General features: G+C 48.9%; 1 protein-coding gene across 1 annotated transcript in view; it reads right to left on the reverse strand.

The window, feature by feature from the left end:
• The window catches only part of ITGAL (integrin subunit alpha L), a 218150-nt gene that overhangs the window by 185633 nt on the left and 15491 nt on the right, over positions 1-17026 (reverse strand). Inside the window, exon 2 of the mRNA XM_083152209.1 lies at positions 10099-10216. Coding sequence (XP_083008335.1) covers positions 10099-10216 — 118 coding nt within the window. The remainder of the gene's footprint in view (positions 1-10098; positions 10217-17026) is intronic.

Genomic DNA, 17026 nt, shown 5'->3' on the forward strand with positions numbered 1-17026 from the left:
CCCCCGCGCGGAGGGTTCCGCCTGCTGGTCGGATTCCTCCCAGACCTGGTCCTGCGGGCGGGCGTTGCCTGGCCCGCAGCCAGGCCTGGAGGGTCCCTAACGGGGCTCCGTGAACGGCGCTGAACCCTGGGGGACACAGATGGGCTGAAGCGCACCCGCTGGAGCAGCCTCTTGCGCTGCTGCTCCCAGTCCCCCCAGCAGACCTGACATCTGCTGCTGCAGCCACTCTGCCCCTCTGGTGCCCGCTGCCTCCCTAAGGGCAGCCAGCGCAGCGGTCACCTCCGCATCAGCGTTGCCTGGGGAAGCCATGGGAGATGCCAGTGATGTTTAGCTGTTAAGAAAAATCTCCCAGTGACCCCTATTTCCCGCCTGAACCCCGCTTATAAACCCCTCCAACACCCCGTTAAGCCCCTCCCCCTATGACCCTCTCCTTAAACACTCCTCCTATGACTACACTGCTAGTCAGCTCCCTACAAACCCTGTCAGGGGAGCCTACCCCCAGGCTTTGCCTCCAGTCCAGCTCCTTCAATATAATGGAAACTACTGAGGAATAGAGGGATCTAGGTGTCACTATTTCAGGGGACTTAAAAGCAGGTAGGCAATGTAACAAAGCAATGAAGAAGGCAAGTCAGATGCTTGGTTGCATAGGGAGAGGTATCAGCAGTAGAAAGAAAGAAGTAATAATGCCACTGTATAGGTCATTGGTACGACCTCACCTAGAGTATTGTGTTCAGTTCTGGAGGCCATATCTCCAGAAGGATATAAATACATTAGAGACTGTACAAAGAAGGGCAACTAAAATGGTGCATGGCCTACATCACAAAACGTACCAGGAAAGACTAAAAGATCTTAATATGTATACTTTAGAGCATAGAAGGGAAAGGGGGGACATGATAGAAACTTTCAAATATATCAAGGGTTTTAACAAGGTACAGGTGGGAGACATTCTTCACAGGAAGAGGAGCAACAGAACACGAGGACATGCACTGACACTAGAGGGAGGAAGATTCAGGGGAAATTTGAGGAAGAATCACTTCACAGAAAGAGTAGTAGATAAGTGGAATAGCCTCCCAACAGAGGTGGTAGACGCAAATACAGTAGTACAATTTAAACATGCTTGGGATAAGCATATTGATATCCTTACAAAAAAATAAGGATCAAATATGGTTTGAGGTAACATGTTTAAAAAAGGAGCAGACTAGATGGGCCAAGTGGTTCTTATCTGCCATCAAATTCTATGTTTCTATGATGTTGTCCTAGGGGATTCAGTATCAAATCCCGGCGGTCGGGATCCCGGCCGCCGAAATCCCGACAAGGGGGGAGGACGTGGATCGCCCCCTCTTGCGGGCTCACTGCGCTCGCCACGCAGCTGGCCCGGTGCCTCGCTACGCTAGGCACACTAATTTATTTTCCACCGAGGGTGTCGTGGACACCCACGGAGGGAGAAAGTGTCGGGATTTCGGCTGTCGGGATTCCGGCGTCGGGATTTTGAACGCCGGGATCCTGACCGCCGGGATTTACACTGCATCCCGTCCTGGGGATGCCCTGGCTCTCTAAACACAACCCACATATTGATTGGACAACTATGGAGATTAAGGCCTGGAGTATGGACTGTTTCTCAACTTGCCTGCCTCGTATTCTCCCAGTTTTACAGACCGAGTCTCAAGAAACCTCTTCTAAGTCTTCCTCTTTAATAATACCAGTACCCCATTCTTCTTTTTCCGATGTCCAATTGAATTAATGCTTGCAAAAACTCCACCCCGAGAGCGTATTTATCTGCTATCCCTTCCAGAGACTGAGGCCATGTCTAGCTACATCCAAGAAAATCTGCAAAAGGGCTTCATTCGACCGTCAACCTCTTCTGCCGGGGCAGGATTCTTTTTCGTAAAGAAGAAAGACGGAACCCTTAGACCAGTGGTTCCCAAACTTTTTAGAATCACGGCGCCCTAGAGCATCAAAATATTTTAAAGGCACCCCTAGGCCAAATGCTTATCGAGAAATTCAGAAAAAAATATATTAAATTAAGTGTTATTTGGTGAGGGAAAGGATTTGCTTCTGTTTGTCCACATATATTATGATTGGCAGCCACAAGCACTGGTTTTGCCTAGTACATTGGCCATAAATAATATGAATTGCTCATGGTCCACCAACCCAAGGCACCCCTGCAAGTGTCCTGAGGCACCCCAGGGTGCCTAGGCACACAGTTTTGGAACCACTGCCTTAGACCATGCATAGACTATCTGGGGTTAAACGATATCACCATCAAAAATCGTTATCCGCTACCCCTTATCACCAAACTCTTTGATAAAGTCAAGGCAGCTACCATCTTCACAAAATTGGATTTAAAAGGGGCGTACAATTTGATCCGCATTCGTCACGGAGATAAGTGGAAAATGGCATTCAACACTGGAGATAGCCACTATGAATATCTAGTTATGTCATTTGGCCTTTGTAATGCTCCCCCCGTTTTCCAGCAGTTTGTTAACGACATATTCCAGGACATGCTGTATACATCCATCGTGGTCTATTTGGATGACATTCTCATCTTCTCTCCTGACATCCGTGCTCACAGACGGACATTATCCGAGGTGCTACGACATCTTTGTCAAAACCAATTTTATTGCAAGTTGGAAAAGTGCGTTTTTGAGGTTTCCTCCATTCCTTTCCTTGGCCATATCTATTCCAGTACTGGGTTAGAGATGGATCTGGAGGAGGTGAAGGCCATGGAAGATTGGACTGCTCCCAATACTCTTAAAGGGATACAGAGATTCCTTGGCTTCTCCAATTTCTACCGCCAGTTTATCAGTAACTTCTCCACCATTGCAGCGCCACTTACCGCTCTCACCCGGAAAGGGGCAGATCCTGCCCAATGGTCCTGCGAAGCTTACGATGCTTTTCGACGACTGAAGCAAGCTTTCATGACCACCCCTATTCTTCTCCAACCAGACGTCAATAAGCCCTTCATACTCGAAGTAGATGCATCCTCTGAGGGGGTAGGGGCAATTCTATCAGAGGGGAGAGGATCTGGAACTCCACGCCTGTGCTTACTTCTCAAAAAAATTCCTTCCGGCAGAGAGGAACTACCCTATAGGGGGAGCAAGAACTATTGGCAGTCAAATCAGCCTTTGAAGAGTGGCGATATCTATCAGAAGGGGCTCGTCATAAGATTGCAGTTCTCTCAGATCATAAAAACCTTTCTTTCCTTCGCCACGTTCAATGCCTCACATCTCGTCAAGCCCGCTGGGCGATGTTTTTTGAACGTTTCAACTTTTAAATCAAATATCGTCCTAGGACCCTGAATGGTAAGGCGGATGCACTTTCCCGTTCATTTGATGCCACCCTAGAGTCACAAACTCAGCCAATCCTGAACCCAGTGGTCTTTGCACAGGTAGCTACTCATCCAAAACCTCCTCCCGGCAAGTCCTTCGTACCACTCAATCTTCGCAAAAAGTTACTCTCTTGGGCACACTCTTCCCGATTTGCTGGTCACACCGGGGCTCAAAAGACCCTGATGTTCCTGTTACGATCTTACTGGTGGCCATCTTTTCGAGTTGATGTGGCCAACTTTGTCTCTTCCTGTGTAAAATGTGCCCAGCACAAAACTCCACGAACATCACCATCCGGAAGCCTGCTTCCACTTTCTATTCCAACAGAACAATGGATGTATTTGTCGATGGACTTTATCCCAGAGTTACCTCCGTCGGAAGGACATACGGTGATCTGGGTGGTAGTCGACCGATTTTCTAAAAATGGCTTATTTCATCCCACTAAAGACATTTCCTTCAGCATCCATACTAGCGCAACTCTTCATTTCCACCATCTTCAAACATTTATGGTTTGCCCAAAGAGATCATATCCGACTGAGGGGTTCAGTTTGTCGCTAAATTCTGGAAAGCCCTCTGCTCAGCCGTCCAGGTGAAACTTAAATTCTCCACAGCCTTTCACCCCCAGATTAAAGGTCAAACCGAACGTGTTAACCAAGATCTGGAAGCTTTCACATGACTTTTTGTTTCTTCTTCTCAAGATGACTGGGTTGACCTACTACCCTGGGCAGAGTATGCACACAACAACTCATACCATTCATCTTCGGGCACTACACCTTTCTTTACTGTATACGGCAAGCATCCACGATCTCCTGACTTACCAACTCCGGAGGTTCCAGAAGCTACTTCCTCTCTTCATCGTTTCACTAGGATCTGTTCTGATGTCCATAATGCTCTTCTCAAAGCTTCTGCTCGATACAAGAGAGCGACCGACAAGAAGGGGAGAGCAGTTCCTAGTCTGAAAGTTGGAGATCGAGTGTGGTTGTCGACTCACAATCTACGTCTCCATTTACCATCAATGAAGCTGGCTCCTCGATTTATTGGTCCTTTTCCCACCACTCAAGTTATTAATCCTGTGGCCTACAGACTGCAACTTCCATCTTCTATAAAGATTTCTAACTCTTTCCATATATCTCTTCTTAAACCATTAAAATTAAACATTTATCAAATAAAAGTGCCTAAGCCACCAAAGATTAATACCGAGAAGGATGTGGAACTAGATCCACTAACGGAATAGTCGCTAGTAGTGACAGACAGAACACTGCAGAGCGAGGCCGTCTCCCACAGTCTCTCGGGCAACTAGATCCACTAACGCTTGCTCATTGAGAGAGAAGCTTGCATACTAAAGTGAAGCTTGATTACTTAAGTGAGTTGAAAACTGAAGCAGGTGAGTTAGAATACTGAAAAAGGTGAGTTTGAACACAGTCTAAATTTTCATATTCTCGTTTATTGTAATATATTCATCTTCTTTCTATCCTATTGTAACCTGTTGCTCAATTTTGACATTTAATTCATTGTATCTATATCTTTCCAAACATTGTATTTCATTTTACTCATTCACTATTATTTTCTCTTATCTTTGCCACACATTTATTGCACTCTGTTTCCCTCTTCACGCCTGCTCACATTTGCCTCACGTCTGACCTTCTCTGTTCCCTTCATCCTCTCACTTGTTGTTGTTTCATACTTAATTGGATTACTCAATCAACCTGATTTTACCCACTGGTCTCCTCTCTGACAGTAGTTCCTTGCCTGTTACCTTCTCTCTCACTCTGTTTTCTACCAAATCTACTACAGACGCTGTCTGTCCTCCCAAATCCCTCTGTCTGCTTTCACTAACCTACCCTCTCACCTTCGGTTCCTCATGGCTGTTAATCTCTCAACTTCACTTTCTCCAACTGCTCCTCCCCCCTCCCATCCCATACCTATCCTGACCACTCGCCCCCGCACCCCCACCCTCCCAATGACCCCCCCTTGCTTCTGCAATCCCAAAAACCTTATCCACATAAATACACAACCCACCCCCCCTCTTTCCTGTGCACTATGGAATGCCAGATCCATCTGCAACAAACTCCCTGCCATCCATGACCTTCTCATCTCTAGAGCATTCCACCTCCTTGCTATCACCGAGACCTGGCTCTCCACCTCTGATTCTGTCTCTCCAGCTGCTCTCTCCCACGGTGGCCTCTCTTTCTCTCACACTCCCAGGCCTGACGGTCGCCACGGTGGCGGTGTGGGTTTTCTCCTCTCAGCCTCATGCACCCACAGTGTCATTCACCCTGAACCCCCTCTCCTTTTCTCCTCCTTTGAGTCTCACTCTATCCGTCTATACTACCCCTACCACCTCCGTGTCGCGGCAATCTACCGCCCCCCTGGCCCTATCTCCCAATTTCTTGACAACTTCGCTGCCTGGCTTCCACACTTCCTCTCCTCCGACCTGCCATCTGTCATTCTTGGTGACTTTAACATCCCCTTGGATAACCCCACTGATCCTGGCACCTCCAAACTCCTCTCTCGGCCTATCTCAGTGGACTACCTCTCCCACCCACATCCAAGGACACTCCCTCGATCTCGTCTTCTCTCGCTCTTGTTCCCTTACTGACTACACTATCTCAGCTTTTCCTCTGACCATCACCTCATCTCCTTCTCCCTCACTGCTTCCCCCTCTCCCACCCCCCCTCCCAAGCGCATTGTCTCACGGCATAACGTCAACACACTTGATCTTGCTGCCTTCTCAAACACGCTGTGTCCTCTTCTCGCCCCAATCGCCCTCATGTCCTGCCCGAACCTCGCTGCCTCCCTCTATAATGACACCCTATCTTCGGCATTGGACTCTGCCTGCCCTCCCTCCTCTATCCCCCTTCGATGCTCCAACCCCCAACCGTGGCACTCACCTATCACCCGATTCCTTAAAAAGTGCTCTCGCACTGCTGAGCGCTTCTGAAAGAAATCACGCTCCCTTGCGGATTATCTCCATTTCAAATTCATTCTTTTCTCCTTCAGCTCTGCCCTTGCTCTGGCCAAGGAATCCTACTTTAAGTCCCTCATCCTTTCCCAATCATCCAATCCCCGCAGGCTCTTCGCCACCTTCAACTCCTTGCTCTCCCCCCCTCCTCCAGCTCTTCCGTCCTCCATCGTAGCCGCTGATTTTGCTACCTACTTTTCAACCAAAATCTCCTCTCTCAGGACTGCCATCACTGCTGCCATGACCTCACCCTCTCCCTCCTCCCCTCCTACATCTCCACTCCCCTCCTTCCAACCCCTGTCCTCATTTTACCCCACCACTGCTGCTGAAGTCCACTCTATCCTTCAATCCGCTTCTCCCTCCACCTGCCCGCTCGATCCTATCCCCTCCAATATTATCCGTCGTCTCAGTCCATCAGTCTGCTCTCACCTGGCTCACCTCTTTAATCTTTCCCTATCCTCTGGGATCTTCCCTTCCTCCTTCAAACACGCTCTTGTCTCCCCAATTCTCAAAAAAACAAATCTGGACCCCAACTCTCCATCCAACTACAGGCCCATCTCCCTCCTCCCTTTTGCCTCCAAACTCCTAGAACATCTGACCTATAATCGTCTCCTAAGCCACCTTACTGCTAACTCCATTCTAGACCCCCTCCAATCCGGGTTCCGCCCTTTACATTCCACTGAAACTGCCCTGACCAAAGTCACTAACGATCTACTATCGGCTAAATCCAAAGGCCTCTTCTCTATCCTCATCCAGCTTGATCTGTCGGCTGCCTTTGACACTGTTGACCACCCTCTCCTGCTCAACACCCTCCGCTCCTTTGGCATCACTTGCACGGTCTTCTCCTGGTTCACCTCATACCTCTCCGATCGCTCCTTCTCCGTCTCCACTCCGAGCTCCTCCTCTCCTACTACCCCCCAGCCAGTCGGTGTTCCCCAAGGGTCAGTCCTTGGCCCTCTCCTCTTCTCCCTCTACACCACCTCTCTGGGCACCCTCATCAGCTCCTATGGTTTTCATTACCACCTTTATGCTGATGATACCCTAATCTATCTCTCCTCCCCCGACTTATCCCCATCACTCCTGTCCAAGGTCTCCGAATGCCTCACGGCCATCTCAGCCTGGATGACCCAACGCTTCCTGAAACTAAACATGGCTAAAACTGAACTTCTAATCTTCCATCCCCCGAACATCCCCTCTTCTCCCACTATCTCCATCAGCATTGGTGAAACCGAGATCACGTCCACCGACCAAACGCGCTGCCTCGGTGTCATCATTGACTCCTCCCTCTCTTTCACCCCCCACATTCGTGCTCTCTCACAGTCTTGCCGCTTTCACCTACGCAACATCTCACGCATCAGACCATTCCTCTCCACTGACGCGACCAAAATTCTCATTCACTCTCTTGTCATCTCCCGCCTTGACTACTGCAACATCCTTCTCTCTGGGCTACCTCTCACCCGCCTCGCACCTCTCCAATCCATTCTTAACGCTGCTGCTAGGCTCATCTTCCTCTCCCGCCGCCGCTCTACCTCCACCTCCCCCCTCTGTTTATCTCTTCACTGGCTCCCCATTCCTTTCCGAGTTCTCTTTAAACTCCTCACCACCACCTACAAGGCTCTCTCCTCCTCCACAGCTCCCTACCTCTCTTCACTGATCTCTATCCACACTCCCTCCCGTCCTCTTCGCTCCATCGCTGACCGCCGGCTGACCTCTCACCTAATCACCTCCTCTCACTCCCGTGTCCAAGATTTCTCTCGCGCTGCCCCCCAGCACTGGAACAACCTCCCGCCACCCATCAGGCTATCTTATTCCCTTACCTCCTTCAAGCGCTCCCTCAAAACCCACTTTTTTCGACTAGCCTATCCCTCCTCCTAACCTCTTTTGATCCTCCTATCCTGCCTCCGTTCCCCTCCGTTCCTACTTATACTATTGTATTTCGTTCGTCCACCCACCTATTTTTAGTATGTTAACTCTTATGAGCAGGGCCCTCCTTCCTCACGTACTCACCCTACCTCATTACCTCACCTGTGCTCCTGTCCTGTTCTTCCCTTCCTCTACTTCATCTTCAGTCTCCTTGACAATTTTGACACCTACTTCTGAACTGATGCTGATTTTAGTTCTACCAGCTATACCCCTATTTATACTGTATCTTTCAACACACCCTGTACGTTACCTTGTAATTTGTTTTTTTTTTGTTTGCTATGTACGGCGCTGCGGACACTTTGCGGCGCCTTATAAATAAACGTACTACTACTACTACTACTAACGGAATATTCACAAGTAGTAACAGACTGAACACTGCAGAACAGGGCCGTCTCCCACAGTCAGACAGACAACTAGGAGAATGCCAGAGTACAGAGGAGAATGCCAGAGTACAGAGGAGAATGCCAGAGTACACAGGAGAATGCCGGAGTACACAGGAGAATGCAGGTGTACACAGGAGAATGCAGGTGTACACAGGAGAATGCTGGAGTACACAGGAGAATACAGGAGAATGCAGGTGTACACAGGAGAATGCAGGTGTACACAGGAGAATGCAGGTGTACACAGGAGAATGCAGGTGTACACAGGAGAATGCAGGTGTACACAGGAGAATGCTGGTGTACAACGGAGAATGCAGGTGTACACAGGAGAATGCAGGTGTACACAGGAGAATGCAGGTGTACACAGGAGAATGCTGGAGTACACAGGAGAATGCTGGAGTACACAGGAGAATGCTGGAGTACACAGGAGAATGCTGGAGTACACAGGAGAATGCAGGTGTACACAGGAGAATGCAGGTGTACACAGGAGAATGCAGGTGTACACAGGAGAATGCAGGTGTACACAGGAGAATGCAGGTGTACACAGGAGAATGCAGGTGTAGGTGTACACAGGAGAATGCAGGTGTACACAGGAGAATGCAGGTGTACACAGGAGAATGCTGGAGTACACAGGAGAATGCAGGTGTACACAGGAGAATGCAGGTGTACACAGGAGAATGCAGGTGTACACAGGAGAATGCAGGTGTACACAGGAGAATGCAGGAGTACACAGGAGAATGCAGGTGTACACAGGAGAATGCAGGAGTACACAGGAGAATGCAGGAGTACCTAGGAGAATGCCAGAGTACATAGGAGAATGCAGGAGTACATAGGAGAATGCAGGAGTACATAGGAAATTGCAAGAGTACAGCAATAAACAGGTTTAGGATAACCTGAGTTCTCAGAGTTAACAGTTGTCAGAGTTTGTCAGGATTGTTCAGAGTATAACAAGCAATGAGTTTAGGGTAAGGCTGGGTAATATAGGGAGTGATTCCCAATCAGGACAGCCGGGAACCGACAATTCTTCTGATGCACAGATACACTGCAGCTGGGCAGCCAGACTCAAGGTAATGAGCTTATTATGTAGCAGCTGAGACTGCACAGACCACACATACAGGAGTCATGCTGGCACAGACCAGCCACAGGCAGTTACTAACATATACAAACCATTCCCAACAAAAAGATCTTTACAAACCCAAAACCTAAACAGCCGAAAGAAAGGTGAAAAGATAGTTAGCCCTAAACCTGGAGAAGGGCAAGTCAGCTGCAATCCCCCAGCCTCCAACAATCCCCCCCCCCTCCGCGGGGACATAATGATGTGAATTGCATCCCCGTGCCCCCGTAATACCGGCATTGCACAGCAGGAGTGTGGCCATGATGATGAGATTGCAATGGCCATGCCCCACAGAATTTGGGTGTTGGTAGTAGAGATGCAGGTTCATGGCACACTACGGTGTATCTGTGGTGGGTGACCATGTGGTAGGTCTCTGTGTGTAATATATCTCACCTCTCTCCGTCGCTGGTGTTCAACTGTCTTACTCTGTAACCAAAAGAGAGACTGCTCAGGACAGAGAAGTCTCTCTCCGCCGAGACCTCCACATTGTAGCTCCGAGACACCTCAAGATCTGGAAGACAGAGCGTAACACGGGCAGTGAGACGGAGCATCAGACATTTACACAGAGGCTTCTAAAACAGACAACTGGTGGTGTTGCCTATAGCAACCAATAAGATCGGATTGCAATTGATAGCATCCTAGAATAGGAGAGACAGAGTCTGATTGGTTGCTATCGCTAACATACCACTAGTCTGTTTCAGAAGCTTTAGTACATCCAGTGGCAAATGCAGGAATTTTAGAGGGAGGTTCCCAAATGTAATTCAAACTCTCCCACTCCGCAGCATTTTGGAGTAAGTACAGGAGTCAGAGGGAGCGGTAACACCCCCGGACATTAATCTTATTATACACCGGACACTGTACGGGAGTCAGAGGGAGCGGTAACACCCCCGGACATTAATCTTATTATACACTGGACACTGTACGGGAGTCAGAGGGAGCGGTAACACCCCCGGACATTAATCTTATTATACACTGGACACTGTACGGGAGTCAGAGGGAGCGGTAACACCCCCGGACATTAATCTTATTATACACCGGATACTGTACGGGAGTCAGAGGGAGCGGTAACACCCCCGGACATTAATCTTATTATACACCGGATACTGTACGGGAGTCAGAGGGAGCGGTAACACCCCCGGACATTAATCTTATTATACACCGGATACTGTACGGGAGTCAGAGGGAGCGGTAACAGCCCTGAACATTAATCTTATTATACACTGGACATTGTACGGGAGTCAGAGGGAGCGGTAACACCCCCGTACATTAATCTTATTATACACTGGACACTGTACGGGAGTCTGGGGAGTGGTAACAGCCCCGTACATTAATCTTATTATACACTGGACACTGTACGGGAGTCAGAGGGAGCGGTAACACCCCTGAACATTAATCTTATTATACACTGGACACTGTACGGGAGTCTGGGGGAGCGGTAACACCCCCGTACATTAATATTATTATACACTGGACACTGTACGGGAGTCAGAGGGAGCGGTAACACCCCCGGACATTAATCTTATTATACACCGGATACTGTACGGGAGTCAGAGGGAGCGGTAACACCCCCGGACATTAATCTTATTATACACCGGATACTGTACGGGAGTCAGAGGGAGCGGTAACAGCCCCGTACATTAATCTTATTATACACTGGACATTGTACGGGAGTCAGAGGGAGCGGTAACACCCCCGGACATTAATCTTATTATACCCGGATACTGTACGGGAGTCAGAGGGAGCGGTAACAGCCCCGTACATTAATCTTATTATACACTGGACATTGTACGGGAGTCAGAGGGAGCGGTAACACCCCCGGACATTAATCTTATTATACACTGGACACTGTACGGGAGTCTGGGGAGTGGTAACAGCCCCGTACATTAATCTTATTATACACTGGACACTGTACGGGAGTCTGGGGAGTGGTAACACCCCCGGACATTAATCTTATTATACACCGGATACTGTACGGGAGTCAGAGGGAGCGGTAACAGCCCCGTACATTAATCTTATTATACACTGGACATTGTACGGGAGTCAGAGGGAGCGGTAACACCCCCGGACATTAATCTTATTATACACTGGACACTGTACGGGAGTCTGGGGAGTGGTAACAGCCCCGGACATTAATCTTATTATACACCGGATACTGTACGGGAGTCATAGGGAGCGGTAACAGCCCCGAACATTAATCTTATTATACACTGGATACTGTACGGGAGTCAGAGGGAGCGGTAACAGCCCCGGACATTAATCTTATTATACACTGGACACTGTACGGGAGTCTGGGGAGCGGTAACACCCCCGGACATTAATCTTATTATACACCGGATACTGTACGGGAGTCAGAGGGAGCGGTAACACCCCCGGACATTAATCTTATTATACACTGGACACTGTACGGGAGTCAGAGGGAGCGGTAACACCCCCGGACATTGATCTTATTATACCCGGATACTGTACGGGAGTCAAAGGGAGCGGTAACACCCCGAACATTAATCTTATTATGCACTGGACACTGTACGGGAGTCAGAGGGAGCGGTAACAGCCCCGGACATTAATCTTATTATACACTGGATACTGTACGGGAGTCTGGGGGAGCGGTAACACCCCCGTACATTAATCTTATTATACACTGGACACTGTACGGGAGTCAGAGGGAGCGGTAACACCCCCGGACATTAATCTTATTATACACCGGATACTGTACGGGAGTCAGAGGGAGCGGTAACACCCCCGGACATTAATCTTATTATACACTGGATACTGTACGGGAGTCTGGGGGAGCGGTAAAACCCCCGTACATTAATCTTATTATACACCGGATACTGTACGGGAGTCTGGGGAGCGGTAACACCCCTGAACATTAATCTTATTATACACCGGATACTGTACGGGAGTCAGAGGGAGCGGTAACACCTCGGACATTAATCTTATTATACACCGGATACTGTACGGGAGTCAGAGGGAGCGGTAACACCCCCGGACATTAATCTTATTATACACCGGATAATGTACGGGAGTCAGAGGGAGCGGTAACAGCCCCGAACATTAATCTTATTATACACTGGACACTGTACGGGAGTCAGAGGGAGCGGTAACACCCCCGGACATTAATCTTATTATACACCGGATACTGTACGGGAGTCAGAGGGAGCGGTAACAGCCCCGTACATTAATCTTATTATACACCGGATACTGTACGGGAGTCAGAGGGAGCGGTAACACGCCCGGACATTAATCTTATTATACACTGGACACTGTACGGGAGTCAGAGGGAGGGGTAACACCCCCGTACATTAATCTTATTATACACCGGATACTGTACGGGAGTCTGGGGAGCGGTAACACCCCCGGACATTAATCTTATTATACACCGGATACTGTACGGGAGTCAGAGGGAGCGGTAACACCCCCGGACATTAATCTTATTATACACTGGACACTGTACGGGAGTCAGAGGGAGCGGTAACAGCCCCGGACATTAATCTTATTATACACTGGACACTGTACGGGAGTCAGAGGGAGCGGTAACAGCCCCGGACATTAATCTTATTATACACCGGATACTGTACGGGAGTCAGAGGGAGCGGTAACACCCCCCGGACATTAATCTTATTATACACTGGACACTGTACGGGAGTCTGGGGAGCGGTAACACCCTCGGACATTAATCTTATTATACACCGGATACTGTACGGGAGTCAGAGGGAGCGGTAACAGCCCCGAACATTAATCTTATTATACACCGGATACTGTACGGGAGTCAGAGGGAGCGGTAACAGCCCCGTACATTAATCTTATTTTACACCGGATACTGTACGGGAGTCAGAGGGAGCGGTAACACGCCCGGACATTAATCTTATTATACACTGGATACTGTACGGGAGTCTGGGGGAGCGGTAAAACCCCCGTACATTAATCTTATTATACACCGGATACTGTACGGGAGTCTGGGGAGCGGTAACACCCCCGTACATTAATCTTATTATACACCGGATACTGTACGGGAGTCAGAGGGAGCGGTAACAGCCCCGAACATTAATCTTATTATACACCGGATACTGTACGGGAGTCAGAGGGAGCGGTAACAGCCCCGTACATTAATCTTATTATACACCGGATACTGTACGGGAGTCAGAGGGAGCGGTAACACGCCCGGACATTAATCTTATTATACACTGGACACTGTACGGGAGTCAGAGGGAGGGGTAACACCCCCGTACATTAATCTTATTATACACCGGATACTGTACGGGAGTCTGGGGAGCGGTAACACCCCCGGACATTAATCTTATTATACACCGGATACTGTACGGGAGTCAGAGGGAGCGGTAACACCCCCGGACATTAATCTTATTATACACTGGACACTGTACGGGAGTCAGAGGGAGCGGTAACAGCCCCGGACATTAATCTTATTATACACTGGACACTGTACGGGAGTCAGAGGGAGCGGTAACAGCCCCGGACATTAATCTTATTATACACCGGATACTGTACGGGAGTCAGAGGGAGCGGTAACACCCCCGGACATTAATCTTATTATACACCGGACACTGTACAGGAGTCTGGGGAGCGGTAACACCCCCGGACATTAATCTTATTATACACTGGACACTGTACGGGAGTCTGGGGAGCGGTAACACCCTCGGACATTAATCTTATTATACACCGGATACTGTACGGGAGTCAGAGGGAGCGGTAACAGCCCCGAACATTAATCTTATTATACACCGGATACTGTACGGGAGTCAGAGGGAGCGGTAACAGCCCCGTACATTAATCTTATTATACACTGGACACTGTACGGGAGTCAGAGGGAGGGGTAACACCCCCGGACATTAATCTTATTATACACCGGATACTGTACGGGAGTCAGAGGGAGCGGTAACAGCCCTGAACATTAATCTTATTATACACTGGACATTGTACGGGAGTCAGAGGGAGCGGTAACACCCCCGTACATTAATCTTATTATACACTGGACACTGTACGGGAGTCTGGGGAGTGGTAACAGCCCCGTACATTAATCTTATTATACACTGGACACTGTACGGGAGTCAGAGGGAGCGGTAACACCCCTGAACATTAATCTTATTATACACTGGACACTGTACGGGAGTCTGGGGGAGCGGTAACACCCCCGTACATTAATATTATTATACACTGGACACTGTACGGGAGTCAGAGGGAGCGGTAACACCCCCGGACATTAATCTTATTATACACCGGATACTGTACGGGAGTCAGAGGGAGCGGTAACACCCCCGGACATTAATCTTATTATACACCGGATACTGTACGGGAGTCAGAGGGAGCGGTAACAGCCCCGTACATTAATCTTATTATACACTGGACATTGTACGGGAGTCAGAGGGAGCGGTAACACCCCCGGACATTAATCTTATTATACCCGGATACTGTACGGGAGTCAGAGGGAGCGGTAACAGCCCCGTACATTAATCTTATTATACACTGGACATTGTACGGGAGTCAGAGGGAGCGGTAACACCCCCGGACATTAATCTTATTATACACTGGACACTGTACGGGAGTCTGGGGAGTGGTAACAGCCCCGTACATTAATCTTATTATACACTGGACACTGTACGGGAGTCTGGGGAGTGGTAACACCCCCGGACATTAATCTTATTATACACCGGATACTGTACGGGAGTCAGAGGGAGCGGTAACAGCCCCGTACATTAATCTTATTATACACTGGACATTGTACGGGAGTCAGAGGGAGCGGTAACACCCCCGGACATTAATCTTATTATACACTGGACACTGTACGGGAGTCTGGGGAGTGGTAACAGCCCCGGACATTAATCTTATTATACACCGGATACTGTACGGGAGTCATAGGGAGCGGTAACAGCCCCGAACATTAATCTTATTATACACTGGATACTGTACGGGAGTCAGAGGGAGCGGTAACAGCCCCGGACATTAATCTTATTATACACTGGACACTGTACGGGAGTCTGGGGAGCGGTAACACCCCCGGACATTAATCTTATTATACACCGGATACTGTACGGGAGTCAGAGGGAGCGGTAACACCCCCGGACATTAATCTTATTATACACTGGACACTGTACGGGAGTCAGAGGGAGCGGTAACACCCCCGGACATTGATCTTATTATACCCGGATACTGTACGGGAGTCAAAGGGAGCGGTAACACCCCGAACATTAATCTTATTATGCACTGGACACTGTACGGGAGTCAGAGGGAGCGGTAACAGCCCCGGACATTAATCTTATTATACACTGGATACTGTACGGGAGTCTGGGGGAGCGGTAACACCCCCGTACATTAATCTTATTATACACTGGACACTGTACGGGAGTCAGAGGGAGCGGTAACACCCCCGGACATTAATCTTATTATACACCGGATACTGTACGGGAGTCAGAGGGAGCGGTAACACCCCCGGACATTAATCTTATTATACACTGGATACTGTACGGGAGTCTGGGGGAGCGGTAAAACCCCCGTACATTAATCTTATTATACACCGGATACTGTACGGGAGTCTGGGGAGCGGTAACACCCCTGAACATTAATCTTATTATACACCGGATACTGTACGGGAGTCAGAGGGAGCGGTAACACCTCGGACATTAATCTTATTATACACCGGATACTGTACGGGAGTCAGAGGGAGCGGTAACACCCCCGGACATTAATCTTATTATACACCGGATAATGTACGGGAGTCAGAGGGAGCGGTAACAGCCCCGAACATTAATCTTATTATACACTGGACACTGTACGGGAGTCAGAGGGAGCGGTAACACCCCCGGACATTAATCTTATTATACACCGGATACTGTACGGGAGTCAGAGGGAGCGGTAACAGCCCCGTACATTAATCTTATTATACACCGGATACTGTACGGGAGTCAGAGGGAGCGGTAACACGCCCGGACATTAATCTTATTATACACTGGACACTGTACGGGAGTCAGAGGGAGGGGTAACACCCCCGTACATTAATCTTATTATACACCGGATACTGTACGGGAGTCTGGGGAGCGGTAACACCCCCGGACATTAATCTTATTATACACCGGATACTGTACGGGAGTCAGAGGGAGCGGTAACACCCCCGGACATTAATCTTATTATACACTGGACACTGTACGGGAGTCAGAGGGAGCGGTAACAGCCCCGGACATTAATCTTATTATACACTGGACACTGTACGGGAGTCAGAGGGAGCGGTAACAGCCCCGGACATTAATCTTATTATACACCGGATACTGTACGGGAGTCAGAGGGAGCGGTAACACCCCCCGGACATTAA

The sequence above is a fragment of the Crinia signifera genome, chromosome 7, assembly GCF_055691185.1.
Source record: "Crinia signifera chromosome 7, ASM5569118v1, whole genome shotgun sequence".
NCBI classification, from domain to species: domain Eukaryota; kingdom Metazoa; phylum Chordata; class Amphibia; order Anura; family Myobatrachidae; genus Crinia; species Crinia signifera.